Source organism: Cryptomeria japonica, unplaced genomic scaffold, assembly GCF_030272615.1.
Source record: "Cryptomeria japonica unplaced genomic scaffold, Sugi_1.0 HiC_scaffold_920, whole genome shotgun sequence".
In the NCBI taxonomy this organism is placed as follows: domain Eukaryota; kingdom Viridiplantae; phylum Streptophyta; class Pinopsida; order Cupressales; family Cupressaceae; genus Cryptomeria; species Cryptomeria japonica.
This window is the reverse complement of record NW_026729625.1, coordinates 10,329-30,000: the sequence shown is the minus strand read 5'-3', so window position 1 is coordinate 30,000 and position 19,672 is coordinate 10,329. Positions and strand designations below refer to the sequence as shown.

The 19,672-nt window shown below is 37.7% G+C and overlaps 1 protein-coding gene across 1 annotated transcript; it reads right to left on the bottom strand.

Moving 5' to 3' along the window:
* Window positions 1-17,399: 17,399 nt before the first annotated feature.
* Window positions 17,400-19,280, bottom strand: LOC131036739 (uncharacterized). The gene has a single exon (XM_057968709.2). The coding sequence runs from the start codon at window positions 19,278-19,280 to the stop codon at window positions 17,400-17,402; it is 1,881 nt and encodes a 626-aa protein (XP_057824692.2).
* Window positions 19,281-19,672: the final 392 nt, after the last annotated feature.

Genomic DNA, 19,672 nt, shown 5'->3' with positions numbered 1-19,672 from the left:
CAGGAAACAATCTCTAGGGAAAGAGAGAGATCTCAAGTCCCGAAGTAGAGAAAGGGAGTCTGCAAGATGGTTAGGTTGAGCCAACAAAATGGGGAGAAGCATAAAATGTAGAAACTTAGAAGCAGGCTCAAGGAAAAATCCTGAATAAGAACAAATAGGTCTACCAACCAAAGTGGGCTTATGAATTTTAGGCAATAGGTAAAAGGCACAAGGACGTGCCTGAGAAATTGGATTCTTTAAAAGAAACCCTTTGACACTCTTAAGGAAAAAAGTATACCTTGAAAGAAGATCTTGAAGTTTCTTTTGCATAAGCTGCCAAGGTACCTCTTCAACCAAACAATAGACATTATGATCACCAAGTTGCCGCAAGCCCTCATTAACATACCAAGATTTATCCAAAACCACAAGACCCAAATTTTTGTCTGCCGGTTTGATAATGATAGAATGATCTCTACGAAGAGATTTGAGGGCTTTGAGAAGCCTGGAAGGTAGCATAGGAGATGCAGAAAAAGAGACACCTGCCATTTTTTGAGAAACAATACTCTCCCCAACTTTGATAATGTCTTCGAGCTCCAAATTTGGATTTGGAGGATTCCAAGAAGAATTAGAAGACCGAAACTGATAGGGAAAAATACCAGAAAAAGGAAGATTAATATCCTCAGGAATATCAGGATCTTCACCAAAAAATGCACGAAGACGAATCCTTCTAGCAAGAGCTCTGTATTCTGAAAGAATATCTTGAGGCAACATAGGGGGAGGACGGGGAATATACTTCAACCCGAGGCCAAGAACTCTCCTCTCATCAAAAGAAAGACGTCGCGAGGAAAGATTATGAATAGCCGGATTAGAAATCCGACGTTCAACCTCAGCAGGAGTCTTTCTAGAGAAAAGAATAAGAGAGAAGATTTCAAGGCTAATGACAGGTCCCCAGAAACTTACACGGAGCCGGGAGCGGAAGCTTTTGGAGGAGCCCTCTGAACAGAGCGACTTCGACCCCGATTGAAAGCAGACCGGTGTCCCTGATTCTGTCTTTGATTTTGAAAAAGCCTTGGATTCTGTCTCTGAAAACCCCCAAAGTTCTGATTCAGATTCTTTCCAGAAGAGGGATTTTTTCCAGAAGAGGGATTTTTTAATAGTCCCTTGTTTCCGAAGGAGGAGGAGGGCGGTTCTGCAAACTGGACAAACCGACCTCTTCTCTGCCTTGATGGGGATCTTGAGAGCTGCCTTCCAGAGACAGTTGATGTGTTCCTCCGGGTAGAAGACCCGGAGCGAAGCCCGTTTTTTGGCATAGAGGGCTTCTTTTGCTGTGAAGGCTTGTTTTGCTGAGAAAACAAATTCTGTTGGGAAGACAATTTCTTCTTCTTATTCTTATGATTCTTAGACTTTGCCTTAGTCTTAGAAACATCCAAAGAATTAGGAGACACGACAGCACGAACCTCCTTTTGAATTTGTTTCTGCAAATCTCTCTGAAGAGAAGAAAATTTATCATTTATTAGTTCAGCAATAGATTTCTCTGGGGGTAACTGATCTGCATCCACCATAGATTGATCACGGGCCTCTTGCCTAGAAATTTCAGCAGCATCCCGAGCAGACTGTTTAAGGACTTTGGCTAAAACAAAATCATTACATTCAGCTATAAAGAAATCTTTAGCAAGCTTATGCCAATCAACAGTAGGTACAGAAAAATCACCAAGAAAAGTTTGCTTATCAATAGCATCTATGGCAGATTGTAAAGAACTCAAAAATGAATTTACAAATTTCTCAATGGCAAGAACATGATTTTTAGAAGTAATATCCATAGCTTCAATATAAGAGAGAAGAAATTTTTGGTTTACATCAGCCTGAAGGCTTTCGAAGCTGGAAACCAGAAGATTATTTCCCTCTGAATCATTAACAGTCACCTTCGGAGGCTTCATTTGGAGATTTTTAGGAAGCGAGCCAGCATCTTTAAAAACCCGGAGTTTTCGTAAAAACTCAACGGATCTATCTGCAACAGAATGCAGTCTCTTATATTCCTTCAAAGAAGAAATAATAAGGGAAGAAATAGCATCAGGAAGATCACTCGGCGGCTTCTTTGACTGATTGGAAGAGTTGATATTTTTATGTCGACGAGAAGCATCACCATCGATAGCATCCTCAATATTAATATCTTCAACATTAATATCATTATCATCAGCAACATCAACCAAATTTTCTGTAGCACCATGAAATTCATTCTGTGCAATTGAATTGGCTGCTTGAGCAGCAACAACATCATTACCCACGGCCGCATTTTGTTCCACGCGGGAGGCAGCAACATGAGGAGCGCGGGGTCTGCGAGCACCTTGGTTCACGCGGGCTCCATGAGCTTCGCGGGCTTCATGGGTCTCGCGGGCTCCATGGACCACGCGAGCTCCAAGAGTCTCGCGGGCTCCATGGGCCTCGTGGGCTTCATGAGCCGCGAGAGCTCCATGAGTCTTGCGGACTGCTGCAGCATCAGCGCGGGGGTTGGAGAGACCAGCAGCGCGGGGGTTGGAGAAACCAAGGGACCCGCCACCAACCAAATCGCCAACAGGAAAAGAAACGCCATCTAAAAAATCATTGCCAGAAACATGACCAGCAAAATCATCACGAGCACAAGCAGCTTGTTCACTGTGAACTCGATCAGTACCATCAGATTCGGATTCAACACCCCAGAGGGAGCGACGAATTTGATCCAAATTTTCATCAATGTTTTCAATTTGGTTATCCCGAATTTCTTTTTCTTGATCAAGTCTGTGAACAATTTGTTGTAGATGATTTTGAATAGCAGAGAACATGGAAACATGAGGATCCGCTTCAGATATAGAAGGAGCTGAGTCTGGATCAGAAGAAAGAGCAGCACGAGAACGTGTGAGAATTTGGTGACCAGAGGCATCATTCACAGGGCCTGCAGTTGATGAAGATCTTTCAACTACGGGAATGTGGGTATTAGCTGCATGGTCAGAGACTGGTTTCTTAGCTGGGGCCATCGTGTGAAAAAAAGTTTAGGGATTAAAGATTTTTGGAACACTGGCAGCGAAGCTAAAAACCAGAAGAATTTAGAACAATTTAGAACAATTTAGACTTAGAATAAAAAATTTTAACTTCGAAAAAAAATTTTTGTGGAGAAAAATTTTTTAACTTAGAAAATTTTTTTAACTTAGAAAAAATTAAACATAGGAATAGTAGACAAGTTTAGAGTAACATGGAAAATATTTTTGATTCATTCCAAAACATGTTTCGCCTTTACAGGCTCATCAGTTGGAAACAAAAAAGAAAATAATTACAATGTCATGGTTTAAATAATGAGTGGAAAATAAATCCACAAGCATTAAAAAACCAGAAAACTAAACAAGTCTAAAACCACTAGAAACTGAAACCATGGTTTTCTGAAATTCAAATTTGAAGATTTGAATTCGAAACCATTTACAAAGAAAGTTTCTAAAAAATGCCTGAGTGAAAAAGGCAACTACCTAAGGTTTGAATTTTGAATTTTAAAATTGAATTTTAAATTCAAACCTTTTACAATGCAAGTTTCTAAAATTGCCCAAATGAATAAGGCAATAATTTGAATAAAGTATCTTTCCAAATCTTTCCAAATCTCACCAAAAACTGAAAAAGGCAAGTATTTGAAAGATTAAGAAACTTGCCAAAATCATCATGAGTTCGAAATCCTTCCAAAACTGAATTTAGGAAACATTTTGAAAGCTGAAGAATCTTTTCAAAACCCTCATGAGATCAAGAAACTTTCCAATTTTGAACAAGAGATCAACTCAAAAAATTCAAAAAACATTCTTAATTAAAAATTTAAATACTTTCCAAGTTTTAAATTTAAATTTGTAAATTCATAAAATAAAGTCAAAAAGTCAAAAATAACATAAAGCTATTTTTGAAAATTAATTAAAAAGTTTAAGTTTCAAATTGGTAAATATTTAATATTGAGTAAATCAATATTAAATAAATTTGAATTAAAACTTTAGAATTAAAGAAGACTTTAATCAATGAATTAAATTTAAATTAAAAATGTTAGGAAAATACTTAAATTTAGAATTAAAAAATGCAAAATGAACTAAGAGTTAAACCTGCTTCTCGTAACAAAGGAACCAAGCTTCCTAGGATTTCTCCAGCAAACCCGAGGAAAAGGAATATGATGCAGCGCGGGAACTTTCTGGCAGAGCCCAAAAAGTTTAGGGTTTAGGGTTTAGGGTTTAGGGTTTAGGGTTTAGGGTTTAGGGTTTAGGGTTTAGGGTTTAGGGTTTAGGGTTTAGGGTTTAGGGTTTTGGGTTTAGGGTTTAGGGTTTAGGGTTTAGGGTTTAGGGTTTAGGGTTTAGGGTTTAGGGTTTAGGGTTTAGGGTTTAGGGTTTAGGGTTTTGGGTTTTGGGTTTTGGGTTTAGGGTTTTGGGTTTAGGGTTTAGGGTTTAGGGTTTAGGGTTTTGGGTTTAGGGTTTAGGGTTTAGGGTTTAGGGTTTAGGGTTTAGGGTTTAGGGTTTAGGGTTTAGGGTTTAGGGTTTAGGGTTTAGGGTTTAGGGTTTAGGGTTTTAGGGTTTTAGGGTTTTAGGGTTTTAGGGTTTAAGGGTTTAAGGGTTTAAGGGTTTAAGGGTTTTAGGGTTTAGGGTTTAGGGTTTAGGGTTTTAGGGTTTAGGGTTTTAGGGTTTTAGGGTTTTAGGGTTTAGGGTTTAGGGTTTAGGGTTTAGGGTTTAGGGTTTAGGGTTTAGGGTTTAGGGTTTAGGGTTTAGGGTTTAGGGTTTAGGGTTTAGGGTTTAGGGTTTAGGGTTTAGGGTTTAGGGTTTAGGGTTTAGGGTTTAGGGTTTAGGGTTTAGGGTTTAGGGTTTAGGGTTTAGGGTTTAGGGTTTAAGGGTTTAGGGTTTTAGGGTTTTAGGGTTTTAGGGTTTTAGGGTTTTAGGGTTAAGGGTTTTAGGGTTAAGGGTTTTAGGGTTTAGGGTTTAGGGTTTAGGGTTTAAGGGTTTTAGGGTTTAAGGGTTTAGGGTTTAGGGTTTAGGGTTTAGGGTTTAGGGTTTAGGGTTTAGGGTTTAGGGTTTAGGGTTTAGGGTTTAGGGTTTAGGGTTTAGGGTTTAGGGTTTAGGGTTTTTAGGGTTTTTAGGGTTTAGGGTTTAGGGTTTAGGGTTTAGGGTTTAGGGTTTAGGGTTTAGGGTTTAGGGTTTAGGGTTTAGGGTTTAGGGTTTAGGGTTTAGGGTTTAGGGTTTAGGGTTTAGGGTTTAGGGTTTAGGGTTTAGGGTTTAGGGTTTAGGGTTTAGGGTTTAAAGATTTTTGGAACACTGGCAGCGAAGCTAAAAACCAGAAGAATTTAGAACAATTTAGAACAATTTAGACTTAGAATAAAAAATTTTAACTTCGAAAAAAAATTTTTGTGGAGAAAAATTTTTTAACTTAGAAAAATTTTTTAACTTAGAAAAAATTAAACATAGGAATAGTAGACAAGTTTAGAGTAACATGGAAAATATTTTTGATTCATTCCAAAACATGTTTCGCCTTTACAGGCTCATCAGTTGGAAACAAAAAAGAAAATAATTACAATGTCATGGTTTAAATAATGAGTGGAAAATAAATCCACAAGCATTAAAAAACCAGAAAACTAAACAAGTCTAAAACCACTAGAAACTGAAACCATGGTTTTCTGAAATTCAAATTTGAAGATTTGAATTCGAAACCATTTACAAAGAAAGTTTCTAAAAAATGCCTGAGTGAAAAAGGCAACTACCTAAGGTTTGAATTTTGAATTTTAAAATTGAATTTTAAATTCAAACCTTTTACAATGCAAGTTTCTAAAATTGCCCAAATGAATAAGGCAATAATTTGAATAAAGTATCTTTCCAAATCTTTCCAAATCTCACCAAAAACTGAAAAAGGCAAGTATTTGAAAGATTAAGAAACTTGCCAAAATCATCATGAGTTCGAAATCCTTCCAAAACTGAATTTAGGAAACATTTTGAAAGCTGAAGAATCTTTTCAAAACCCTCATGAGATCAAGAAACTTTCCAATTTTGAACAAGAGATCAACTCAAAAAATTCAAAAAACATTCTTAATTAAAAATTTAAATACTTTCCAAGTTTTAAATTTAAATTTGTAAATTCATAAAATAAAGTCAAAAAGTCAAAAATAACATAAAGCTATTTTTGAAAATTAATTAAAAAGTTTAAGTTTCAAATTGGTAAATATTTAATATTGAGTAAATCAATATTAAATAAATTTGAATTAAAACTTTAGAATTAAAGAAGACTTTAATCAATGAATTAAATTTAAATTAAAAATGTTAGGAAAATACTTAAATTTAGAATTAAAAAATGCAAAATGAACTAAGAGTTAAACCTGCTTCTCGTAACAAAGGAACCAAGCTTCCTAGGATTTCTCCAGCAAACCCGAGGAAAAGGAATATGATGCAGCGCGGGAACTTTCTGGCAGAGCCCAAAAAGTTTAGGGTTTAGGGCACCCCCCAAGTTCATCGTTTTAGTGTTCTCACTAAAATCAAGCTTGAGGACAAGGGGGGTTTAGGGTTTAGGGTTTAGGGTTTAGGGTTTAGGGTTTAGGGTTTAGGGTTTAGGGTTTAGGGTTTAGGGTTTAGGGTTTAGGGTTTAGGGTTTAGGGTTTTGGGTTTAGGGTTTTGGGTTTAGGGTTTAGGGTTTAGGGTTTAGGGTTTAGGGTTTAGGGTTTAGGGTTTAGGGTTTAGGGTTTTGGGTTTAGGGTTTTGGGTTTAGGGTTTAGGGTTTAGGGTTTAGGGTTTAGGGTTTAGGGTTTAGGGTTTTGGGTTTAGGGTTTAGGGTTTAGGGTTTAGGGTTTAGGGTTTAGGGTTTTGGGTTTAGGGTTTAGGGTTTAGGGTTTAGGGTTTAGGGTTTAGGGTTTAGGGTTTAGGGTTTAGGGTTTTGGGTTTAGGGTTTAGGGTTTAGGGTTTAGGGTTTAGGGTTTAGGGTTTAGGGTTTAGGGTTTAGGGTTTAGGGTTTAGGGTTTAGGGTTTAGGGTTTAGGGTTTAGGGTTTAGGGTTTAGGGTTTAGGGTTTAGGGTTTAGGGTTTAAGGGTTAAGGGTTTAAGGGTTTAAGGGTTTTAGGGTTTTAGGGTTTTAGGGTTTTAGGGTTTAAGGGTTTAGGGTTTAGGGTTTAGGGTTTTAGGGTTTAAGGGTTTAAGGGTTAAGGGTTAAGGGTTTAGGGTTTAGGGTTTAGGGTTTAGGGTTTAGGGTTTAGGGTTTAGGGTTTAGGGTTTAGGGTTTAGGGTTTAGGGTTTAGGGTTTAGGGTTTAGGGTTTAGGGTTTAGGGTTAAGGGTTAAGGGTTTAGGGTTTAGGGTTTAGGGTTTAGGGTTTAGGGTTTAGGGTTTAGGGTTTAGGGTTTAGGGTTTAGGGTTTAGGGTTTAGGGTTTAGGGTTTAGGGTTTAGGGTTTAGGGTTTAGGGTTTAGGGTTTAGGGTTTAGGGTTTAGGGTTTAGGGTTTAGGGTTTAGGGTTTAGGGTTTAAAAAATTTTAGGAGTTAAAAAATTTTAGGAGTTAAAAAATTTAGGAGTTAAAAAATTTAGGAGTTAAAAAATTTTAGGAGTTAAAAAATTTAGGAGTTAAAAAATTTAGGAGTTAAAAAATTTAGGAGTTAAAAAATTTAGGAGTTAAAAAATTTTGGAGTTAAAAAATTTTAGGAGTTAAAAAATTTAGGAGTTAAAAAATTTAGGAGTTAAAAAATTTTAGGAGTTAAAAAATTTAGGAGTTAAAAAATTTTGGGAGTTAAAAAATTTAGGAGTTAAAAAATTTAGGAGTTAAAAAATTTTAGGAGTTAAAAAATTTAGGAGTTAAAAAATTTAGGAGTTAAAAAATTTAGGAGTTAAAAAATTTAGGAGTTAAAAAATTTTAGGAGTTAAAAAATTTTAGGAGTTAAAAAATTTAGGAGTTAAAAAATTTAGGAGTTAAAAAATTTAGGAGTTAAAAAATTTTAGGAGTTAAAAAATTTAGGAGTTAAAAAATTTTAGGAGTTAAAAAATTTTAGGAGTTAAAAAATTTAAACTTTCACTTGCAGCTCCAATGAAATGAAACAATAGAAAAGAAAGATAGAGAAAACCCACGAAATGAGAAAAACAGAATTTTCATTCATACAGAAATTTATTCCAAAACATGTTTCGGGGCAATACCCCTCATCAGTTGGATTTACAATGTATGATGCCGTGGGTAAGCATAGAATAAATACTAAGAGACTCAAGCGGCAAAAAGAAACATGCCGAAAAGAAGAGTCAGAAGGAACTCATGTGGCGAAAAGAAACAAGCCAGAAAGATGAGTCCGAAAATAGCAGGTTTCCAGAAACGAAAAAGCAAGTTTCCGGAAAACAGAAAACATTCCTTCTCAGAAGTCAATTATAGAAAGAGCAAGATTAGATTCCCGAAGAAGGAATCTCCTGAGCTCACTAATGATAAATGAGCGTTTCTGATGCAAGGGATGCCAAGATGAAAAGGGAATGTACTGGTAAGCATTCAACTCCTTCTGAAAGCACTGAGAGGAGAGAATACCGGTGACATCAAAATCTGAACCCTTGAAGAAACGGATATCCAGAAGCACAACTGAAGTAGAAGAAACAACTGGAGTGATATTAATCTCTGGATAATAACTGGCATATGCAGAAAGATACTGGTGAAGAGAATCCTCTGAACCACCCCAAACACCTATTGCATCATCAATGTATCTTCTATAAAATAGTAGAGGAGATAAATCCACAATAGAAGATAGCTTGCTTTCCAAATGACACAAAAACAAACAGGCATATACCACTGCAAAATTACTCCCCATAGCTGTACCTCTGATTTGCTTGTAAATCAACCCATCAAATTCTAAGAAATGATGATGTAGAACCAAATCCGCAAGATCCATGATCAAAGGAATGAGGGAAGGGTTCAAATTATGCTCTGCAAAGTAAAGAGATATCATTTCTTTCAAGGCGGCAAGACCCAAGGCAGTGGGAATGCTAGGATATAGAGATTCTACATCAAAAGAAAACAGGAAACAATCTCTAGGGAAAGAGAGAGATCTCAAGTCCCGAAGTAGAGAAAGGGAGTCTGCAAGATGGTTAGGTTGAGCCAACAAAATGGGGAGAAGCATAAAATGTAGAAACTTAGAAGCAGGCTCAAGGAAAAATCCTGAATAAGAACAAATAGGTCTACCAACCAAAGTGGGCTTATGAATTTTAGGCAATAGGTAAAAGGCACAAGGACGTGCCTGAGAAATTGGATTCTTTAAAAGAAACCCTTTGACACTCTTAAGGAAAAAAGTATACCTTGAAAGAAGATCTTGAAGTTTCTTTTGCATAAGCTGCCAAGGTACCTCTTCAACCAAACAATAGACATTATGATCACCAAGTTGCCGCAAGCCCTCATTAACATACCAAGATTTATCCAAAACCACAAGACCCAAATTTTTGTCTGCCGGTTTGATAATGATAGAATGATCTCTACGAAGAGATTTGAGGGCTTTGAGAAGCCTGGAAGGTAGCATAGGAGATGCAGAAAAAGAGACACCTGCCATTTTTTGAGAAACAATACTCTCCCCAACTTTGATAATGTCTTCGAGCTCCAAATTTGGATTTGGAGGATTCCAAGAAGAATTAGAAGACCGAAACTGATAGGGAAAAATACCAGAAAAAGGAAGATTAATATCCTCAGGAATATCAGGATCTTCACCAAAAAATGCACGAAGACGAATCCTTCTAGCAAGAGCTCTGTATTCTGAAAGAATATCTTGAGGCAACATAGGGGGAGGACGGGGAATATACTTCAACCCGAGGCCAAGAACTCTCCTCTCATCAAAAGAAAGACGTCGCGAGGAAAGATTATGAATAGCCGGATTAGAAATCCGACGTTCAACCTCAGCAGGAGTCTTTCTAGAGAAAAGAATAAGAGAGAAGATTTCAAGGCTAATGACAGGTCCCCAGAAACTTACACGGAGCCGGGAGCGGAAGCTTTTGGAGGAGCCCTCTGAACAGAGCGACTTCGACCCCGATTGAAAGCAGACCGGTGTCCCTGATTCTGTCTTTGATTTTGAAAAAGCCTTGGATTCTGTCTCTGAAAACCCCCAAAGTTCTGATTCAGATTCTTTCCAGAAGAGGGATTTTTTCCAGAAGAGGGATTTTTTAATAGTCCCTTGTTTCCGAAGGAGGAGGAGGGCGGTTCTGCAAACTGGACAAACCGACCTCTTCTCTGCCTTGATGGGGATCTTGAGAGCTGCCTTCCAGAGACAGTTGATGTGTTCCTCCGGGTAGAAGACCCGGAGCGAAGCCCGTTTTTTGGCATAGAGGGCTTCTTTTGCTGTGAAGGCTTGTTTTGCTGAGAAAACAAATTCTGTTGGGAAGACAATTTCTTCTTCTTATTCTTATGATTCTTAGACTTTGCCTTAGTCTTAGAAACATCCAAAGAATTAGGAGACACGACAGCACGAACCTCCTTTTGAATTTGTTTCTGCAAATCTCTCTGAAGAGAAGAAAATTTATCATTTATTAGTTCAGCAATAGATTTCTCTGGGGGTAACTGATCTGCATCCACCATAGATTGATCACGGGCCTCTTGCCTAGAAATTTCAGCAGCATCCCGAGCAGACTGTTTAAGGACTTTGGCTAAAACAAAATCATTACATTCAGCTATAAAGAAATCTTTAGCAAGCTTATGCCAATCAACAGTAGGTACAGAAAAATCACCAAGAAAAGTTTGCTTATCAATAGCATCTATGGCAGATTGTAAAGAACTCAAAAATGAATTTACAAATTTCTCAATGGCAAGAACATGATTTTTAGAAGTAATATCCATAGCTTCAATATAAGAGAGAAGAAATTTTTGGTTTACATCAGCCTGAAGGCTTTCGAAGCTGGAAACCAGAAGATTATTTCCCTCTGAATCATTAACAGTCACCTTCGGAGGCTTCATTTGGAGATTTTTAGGAAGCGAGCCAGCATCTTTAAAAACCCGGAGTTTTCGTAAAAACTCAACGGATCTATCTGCAACAGAATGCAGTCTCTTATATTCCTTCAAAGAAGAAATAATAAGGGAAGAAATAGCATCAGGAAGATCACTCGGCGGCTTCTTTGACTGATTGGAAGAGTTGATATTTTTATGTCGACGAGAAGCATCACCATCGATAGCATCCTCAATATTAATATCTTCAACATTAATATCATTATCATCAGCAACATCAACCAAATTTTCTGTAGCACCATGAAATTCATTCTGTGCAATTGAATTGGCTGCTTGAGCAGCAACAACATCATTACCCACGGCCGCATTTTGTTCCACGCGGGAGGCAGCAACATGAGGAGCGCGGGGTCTGCGAGCACCTTGGTTCACGCGGGCTCCATGAGCTTCGCGGGCTTCATGGGTCTCGCGGGCTCCATGGACCACGCGAGCTCCAAGAGTCTCGCGGGCTCCATGGGCCTCGTGGGCTTCATGAGCCGCGAGAGCTCCATGAGTCTTGCGGACTGCTGCAGCATCAGCGCGGGGGTTGGAGAGACCAGCAGCGCGGGGGTTGGAGAAACCAAGGGACCCGCCACCAACCAAATCGCCAACAGGAAAAGAAACGCCATCTAAAAAATCATTGCCAGAAACATGACCAGCAAAATCATCACGAGCACAAGCAGCTTGTTCACTGTGAACTCGATCAGTACCATCAGATTCGGATTCAACACCCCAGAGGGAGCGACGAATTTGATCCAAATTTTCATCAATGTTTTCAATTTGGTTATCCCGAATTTCTTTTTCTTGATCAAGTCTGTGAACAATTTGTTGTAGATGATTTTGAATAGCAGAGAACATGGAAACATGAGGATCCGCTTCAGATATAGAAGGAGCTGAGTCTGGATCAGAAGAAAGAGCAGCACGAGAACGTGTGAGAATTTGGTGACCAGAGGCATCATTCACAGGGCCTGCAGTTGATGAAGATCTTTCAACTACGGGAATGTGGGTATTAGCTGCATGGTCAGAGACTGGTTTCTTAGCTGGGGCCATCGTGTGAAAAAAAGTTTAGGGATTAAAGATTTTTGGAACACTGGCAGCGAAGCTAAAAACCAGAAGAATTTAGAACAATTTAGAACAATTTAGACTTAGAATAAAAAATTTTAACTTCGAAAAAAAATTTTTGTGGAGAAAAATTTTTTAACTTAGAAAAATTTTTTAACTTAGAAAAAATTAAACATAGGAATAGTAGACAAGTTTAGAGTAACATGGAAAATATTTTTGATTCATTCCAAAACATGTTTCGCCTTTACAGGCTCATCAGTTGGAAACAAAAAAGAAAATAATTACAATGTCATGGTTTAAATAATGAGTGGAAAATAAATCCACAAGCATTAAAAAACCAGAAAACTAAACAAGTCTAAAACCACTAGAAACTGAAACCATGGTTTTCTGAAATTCAAATTTGAAGATTTGAATTCGAAACCATTTACAAAGAAAGTTTCTAAAAAATGCCTGAGTGAAAAAGGCAACTACCTAAGGTTTGAATTTTGAATTTTAAAATTGAATTTTAAATTCAAACCTTTTACAATGCAAGTTTCTAAAATTGCCCAAATGAATAAGGCAATAATTTGAATAAAGTATCTTTCCAAATCTTTCCAAATCTCACCAAAAACTGAAAAAGGCAAGTATTTGAAAGATTAAGAAACTTGCCAAAATCATCATGAGTTCGAAATCCTTCCAAAACTGAATTTAGGAAACATTTTGAAAGCTGAAGAATCTTTTCAAAACCCTCATGAGATCAAGAAACTTTCCAATTTTGAACAAGAGATCAACTCAAAAAATTCAAAAAACATTCTTAATTAAAAATTTAAATACTTTCCAAGTTTTAAATTTAAATTTGTAAATTCATAAAATAAAGTCAAAAAGTCAAAAATAACATAAAGCTATTTTTGAAAATTAATTAAAAAGTTTAAGTTTCAAATTGGTAAATATTTAATATTGAGTAAATCAATATTAAATAAATTTGAATTAAAACTTTAGAATTAAAGAAGACTTTAATCAATGAATTAAATTTAAATTAAAAATGTTAGGAAAATACTTAAATTTAGAATTAAAAAATGCAAAATGAACTAAGAGTTAAACCTGCTTCTCGTAACAAAGGAACCAAGCTTCCTAGGATTTCTCCAGCAAACCCGAGGAAAAGGAATATGATGCAGCGCGGGAACTTTCTGGCAGAGCCCAAAAAGTTTAGGGTTTAGGGTTTAGGGTTTAGGGTTTAGGGTTTAGGGTTTAGGGTTTAGGGTTTAGGGTTTAGGGTTTAGGGTTTAGGGTTTAGGGTTTAGGGTTTAGGGTTTAGGGTTTTGGGTTTAGGGTTTAGGGTTTAGGGTTTAGGGTTTAGGGTTTAGGGTTTAGGGTTTAGGGTTTAGGGTTTAGGGTTTTGGGTTTTGGGTTTTGGGTTTTGGGTTTTGGGTTTAGGGTTTTGGGTTTAGGGTTTAGGGTTTAGGGTTTAGGGTTTAGGGTTTAGGGTTTAGGGTTTAGGGTTTAGGGTTTAGGGTTTAGGGTTTTAGGGTTTTAGGGTTTTAGGGTTTAAGGGTTTAAGGGTTTAAGGGTTTAAGGGTTTAAGGGTTTTAGGGTTTAGGGTTTAGGGTTTAGGGTTTAGGGTTTAGGGTTTTAGGGTTTAGGGTTTTAGGGTTTTAGGGTTTTAGGGTTTAGGGTTTAGGGTTTAGGGTTTAGGGTTTAGGGTTTAGGGTTTAGGGTTTAGGGTTTAGGGTTTAGGGTTTAGGGTTTAGGGTTTAGGGTTTAGGGTTTAGGGTTTAGGGTTTAGGGTTTAGGGTTTAGGGTTTAGGGTTTAGGGTTTAGGGTTTAGGGTTTAGGGTTTAGGGTTTAGGGTTTAAGGGTTTAGGGTTTTAGGGTTTTAGGGTTTTAGGGTTTTAGGGTTTTAGGGTTTTAGGGTTAAGGGTTTTAGGGTTAAGGGTTTTAGGGTTTAGGGTTTAGGGTTTAGGGTTTAAGGGTTTTAGGGTTTAAGGGTTTAGGGTTTAGGGTTTAGGGTTTAGGGTTTAGGGTTTAGGGTTTAGGGTTTAGGGTTTAGGGTTTAGGGTTTAGGGTTTAGGGTTTAGGGTTTTTAGGGTGTTTAGGGTTTAGGGTTTAGGGTTTAGGGTTTAGGGTTTAGGGTTTAGGGTTTAGGGTTTAGGGTTTAGGGTTTAGGGTTTAGGGTTTAGGGTTTAGGGTTTAGGGTTTAGGGTTTAGGGTTTAGGGTTTAGGGTTTAGGGTTTAGGGTTTAGGGTTTAGGGTTTAGGGTTTAGGGTTTAGGGTTTAGGGTTTAGGGTTTAGGGTTTAGGGTTTAGGGTTTAGGGTTTAAAGATTTTTGGAACACTGGCAGCGAAGCTAAAAACCAGAAGAATTTAGAACAATTTAGAACAATTTAGACTTAGAATAAAAAATTTTAACTTCGAAAAAAAATTTTTGTGGAGAAAAATTTTTTAACTTAGAAAAATTTTTTAACTTAGAAAAAATTAAACATAGGAATAGTAGACAAGTTTAGAGTAACATGGAAAATATTTTTGATTCATTCCAAAACATGTTTCGCCTTTACAGGCTCATCAGTTGGAAACAAAAAAGAAAATAATTACAATGTCATGGTTTAAATAATGAGTGGAAAATAAATCCACAAGCATTAAAAAACCAGAAAACTAAACAAGTCTAAAACCACTAGAAACTGAAACCATGGTTTTCTGAAATTCAAATTTGAAGATTTGAATTCGAAACCATTTACAAAGAAAGTTTCTAAAAAATGCCTGAGTGAAAAAGGCAACTACCTAAGGTTTGAATTTTGAATTTTAAAATTGAATTTTAAATTCAAACCTTTTACAATGCAAGTTTCTAAAATTGCCCAAATGAATAAGGCAATAATTTGAATAAAGTATCTTTCCAAATCTTTCCAAATCTCACCAAAAACTGAAAAAGGCAAGTATTTGAAAGATTAAGAAACTTGCCAAAATCATCATGAGTTCGAAATCCTTCCAAAACTGAATTTAGGAAACATTTTGAAAGCTGAAGAATCTTTTCAAAACCCTCATGAGATCAAGAAACTTTCCAATTTTGAACAAGAGATCAACTCAAAAAATTCAAAAAACATTCTTAATTAAAAATTTAAATACTTTCCAAGTTTTAAATTTAAATTTGTAAATTCATAAAATAAAGTCAAAAAGTCAAAAATAACATAAAGCTATTTTTGAAAATTAATTAAAAAGTTTAAGTTTCAAATTGGTAAATATTTAATATTGAGTAAATCAATATTAAATAAATTTGAATTAAAACTTTAGAATTAAAGAAGACTTTAATCAATGAATTAAATTTAAATTAAAAATGTTAGGAAAATACTTAAATTTAGAATTAAAAAATGCAAAATGAACTAAGAGTTAAACCTGCTTCTCGTAACAAAGGAACCAAGCTTCCTAGGATTTCTCCAGCAAACCCGAGGAAAAGGAATATGATGCAGCGCGGGAACTTTCTGGCAGAGCCCAAAAAGTTTAGGGTTTAGGGCACCCCCCAAGTTCATCGTTTTAGTGTTCTCACTAAAATCAAGCTTGAGGACAAGGGGGGTTTAGGGTTTAGGGTTTAGGGTTTAGGGTTTAGGGTTTAGGGTTTAGGGTTTAGGGTTTAGGGTTTAGGGTTTTGGGTTTAGGGTTTAGGGTTTAGGGTTTTGGGTTTAGGGTTTAGGGTTTAGGGTTTAGGGTTTAGGGTTTAGGGTTTAGGGTTTAGGGTTTAGGGTTTAGGGTTTAGGGTTTAGGGTTTAGGGTTTAGGGTTTAGGGTTTAGGGTTTAGGGTTTAGGGTTTAGGGTTTAGGGTTTAGGGTTTAGGGTTTAGGGTTTAGGGTTTAGGGTTTAGGGTTTAGGGTTTAGGGTTTAGGGTTTAGGGTTTAGGGTTTAGGGTTTAGGGTTTAGGGTTTAGGGTTTAGGGTTTAGGGTTTAGGGTTTAGGGTTTAGGGTTTAGGGTTTAGGGTTTAGGGTTTAGGGTTTAGGGTTTAGGGTTTAAGGGTTAAGGGTTTAAGGGTTTTAGGGTTTTAGGGTTTTAGGGTTTTAGGGTTTTAGGGTTTTAGGGTTTAGGGTTTAGGGTTTAGGGTTTTAGGGTTTAAGGGTTTAAGGGTTAAGGGTTTAGGGTTTAGGGTTTAGGGTTTAGGGTTTAGGGTTTAGGGTTTAGGGTTTAGGGTTTAGGGTTTAGGGTTTAGGGTTTAGGGTTTAGGGTTTAGGGTTTAGGGTTTAGGGTTTAGGGTTTAGGGTTTAGGGTTTAGGGTTTAGGGTTTAGGGTTTAGGGTTTAGGGTTTAGGGTTTAGGGTTTAGGGTTTAGGGTTTAGGGTTTAGGGTTTAGGGTTTAGGGTTTAAAAAATTTTAGGAGTTAAAAAATTTTAGGAGTTAAAAAATTTAGGAGTTAAAAAATTTAGGAGTTAAAAAATTTTAGGAGTTAAAAAATTTAGGAGTTAAAAAATTTAGGAGTTAAAAAATTTAGGAGTTAAAAAATTTAGGAGTTAAAAAATTTTGGAGTTAAAAAATTTTAGGAGTTAAAAAATTTAGGAGTTAAAAAATTTAGGAGTTAAAAAATTTTAGGAGTTAAAAAATTTAGGAGTTAAAAAATTTTGGGAGTTAAAAAATTTAGGAGTTAAAAAATTTAGGAGTTAAAAAATTTTAGGAGTTAAAAAATTTAGGAGTTAAAAAATTTAGGAGTTAAAAAATTTAGGAGTTAAAAAATTTAGGAGTTAAAAAATTTTAGGAGTTAAAAAATTTTAGGAGTTAAAAAATTTAGGAGTTAAAAAATTTAGGAGTTAAAAAATTTAGGAGTTAAAAAATTTTAGGAGTTAAAAAATTTAGGAGTTAAAAAATTTTAGGAGTTAAAAAATTTTAGGAGTTAAAAAATTTAAACTTTCACTTGCAGCTCCAATGAAATGAAACAATAGAAAAGAAAGATAGAGAAAACCCACGAAATGAGAAAAACAGAATTTTCATTCATACAGAAATTTATTCCAAAACATGTTTCGGGGCAATACCCCTCATCAGTTGGATTTACAATGTATGATGCCGTGGGTAAGCATAGAATAAATACTAAGAGACTCAAGCGGCAAAAAGAAACATGCCGAAAAGAAGAGTCAGAAGGAACTCATGTGGCGAAAAGAAACAAGCCAGAAAGATGAGTCCGAAAATAGCAGGTTTCCAGAAACGAAAAAGCAAGTTTCCGGAAAACAGAAAACATTCCTTCTCAGAAGTCAATTATAGAAAGAGCAGACTCTACGAGTCAGCTCCTTTCTATAATTGACCCACGGGGTCCCTACCGGCACTTCCCGGGAGGTCACCCATCCCGGAACTACTCTGGCCGGAGCGCGCTTAACCCGGGGGTTGCACACGTATCGAGGCCAACTAAGCAGCTGGGATTTTGAGAAGGATTACAAAACATGAGAAACAAGAAGTACAAGAATTATCAGTAGTACAAGAATTATCCTCTGGAAAGGAATCTGCTCCTGAGCAAAAAAGATCCTAGTTTCCTAGGATTGCGCCAACAGACTCTCGGAGGGGAAATGTGTTGCAGTTCAGGGACTTCTTGGCAGAGCCGATGAAGTGTAGGGTTTAGGGTGGCCCCGAGATTTAAAGCTTTAGTGGCTGAGCAATAATCCAGCTTAAGAATCAGGGGGGCCCCTCTCCTCTTGAAGGGCTGAAGCTGAAGCTTGTTGAGGAGCACTGACTTGTCTGTCCGAGAGACCTTGTTGAAGCATTGGAGCAGGAAATTCTTAGGGTAGCCGCGAGCTCGAAGCCTGAGATAGAACATTTTCTTCAGCTGAATAAAACCAGAGGGACTGGATTCCCGAAGAAGATATCTACGCAGTTCACTGATAATAAAAGACTTCTTTTGGTGCTGAGGGTGCCAGGATCCAAAAGGGATGTACTGGTAGGCGTTCAGAGGCTTCTGGAAACAACAAGTGTCAAGAATACCAGAAGCAGAGAAGCGTTCTCCCTTGAAAAAAGTAATATCCAGGATGTTCACCGAAGAAGAAGAAACACAAGTTGTGATCTTAATTTCGGGATAGAACATCTGGTAGTGCTGAAAAAAGAGAGATAGAGTCTCTTCAGAACCAGTCCAGACACCAACTGCATCATCAATATACCGCTTGAAAAACAGGAGCTCAGAACAATCAAAACTGGCAAACAGACGGTTTTCTAGATGGCAGAGGAAGAGGCAGGCATAGACAACTGCGAAGTTGCTTCCCATAGCAGTTCCTCTGACTTGCTTGTAAGTAATGCCATCAAAATCCAAGTAGTGAAAAGTGAGCACCAAAGAAGCCAATCTGACAATCAGATCAACAAGCCGAGAATCAAAAGAATTCTCTCTGAAGTAATCTGAAACCATCTCTTCCAGAGCTGCAAGACCCGCAGGAGTAGGGATGCTGGGGTACAGAGATTCCACATCAAAGGTGAAAAGGATACAGCTTGTAGGGAGATGGAGAGAACCGAGATCTCGCAAGAGAGTACGAGAGTCAGAAAGGTGGGACTTCTGTTCAAGCAGGATGGGAAACAAAAGATGGTGTAAAAGCTGAGAAGCAGGCTCTAAGATATAACCTGAGTAACTGCAGATGGGCCGACCAACCAAGACGGGTTTGTGTATCTTCGGGAGAAGATAGAAAGCACAGGGCCGCGCAGAGGGAGGTGGAAATTTAGTGAGAAAGGCAGATACAGGATCAAGAAGGAACTTGAAGTCCTTAATGATTACAGAGAGCCGTTTCCAGATAATATGCCAAGGAACAGAGTCAACACGCTCATAGACCAGAGAATCAGAAAGTTGTCTAAGGCCTTCTGAGCGGTACCAAGAAGAATCCAGGATGACAAGTCCGAGATTCTTATCAGCGGGTTTGATGATAATCGACTTATCCCGTTTCAGAGTTTTTAGACTCTTGAGCAGTCTGGAAGGCAACATGGGCCGAGCAGAGAAAGAAACGGAAGCCAATTGTTTTTGCAGGATTGCTTCGCCTTGTTGCAAAATATCTTCCAGAGGATAGCACCGATCAGGTGGATTCCAGAAGGGGTTGCGCTTTTTGAACTTTGGTGGGAACGAGGCTCTGGTGAAAGGAGAAGCAGGAGCAGGAGCATCTGAGTCCGGACCAAAAAAGGCGCGAAGACGAAACAAACGGGCAAAAGCTCTGAATTCTTCAGCAATAAGAGAAGGAGACATAGGTGGAGGCCTTGGAATGAACTTGATGCCGAGACCCAGTAGCTTTCGTTCTTCGTAAGAGAGGCGCCGAGAAGAGAAGTTGTGGATGGCAGTATTCGAGATACGGTTGTCCACATCCGCAGCAGTCTTTCTGTAGAAGAAAAATAAAGCCATGTAGGCCTGGTCGACAGCAGGCCCCCAGAAGTTTAGGCGGTGTCTTGACCTAAGCCTAGGCCCCGATCTTGTCCCCGAAGAATGTTTGTCCTGCGAAAATTGTTCTGACGGAAGGGAGGAGGACGACCCAGAATGGAAGTGTTCTGGGGAAAATCTGAAAAGTTTTTGCCTCTCGAGGATGATTCTGGATGTTCTGCAAATTGCACATTCATCTTTTGTCTTCTGTGGGGGTATGATCTTGCTTTTGAGGGCAACGGACCAGAGGCAGTCGAGGTGGAGTTCTTCCCGACTGCCGGAACCCCGTTTTTTGGAAGGACATCATCGGTGGAGGCAGAAGAATTCTTTTGAGCAGAATTCTTACGAGCAGGACCTTTCTGAGCAGGACCTTTCTG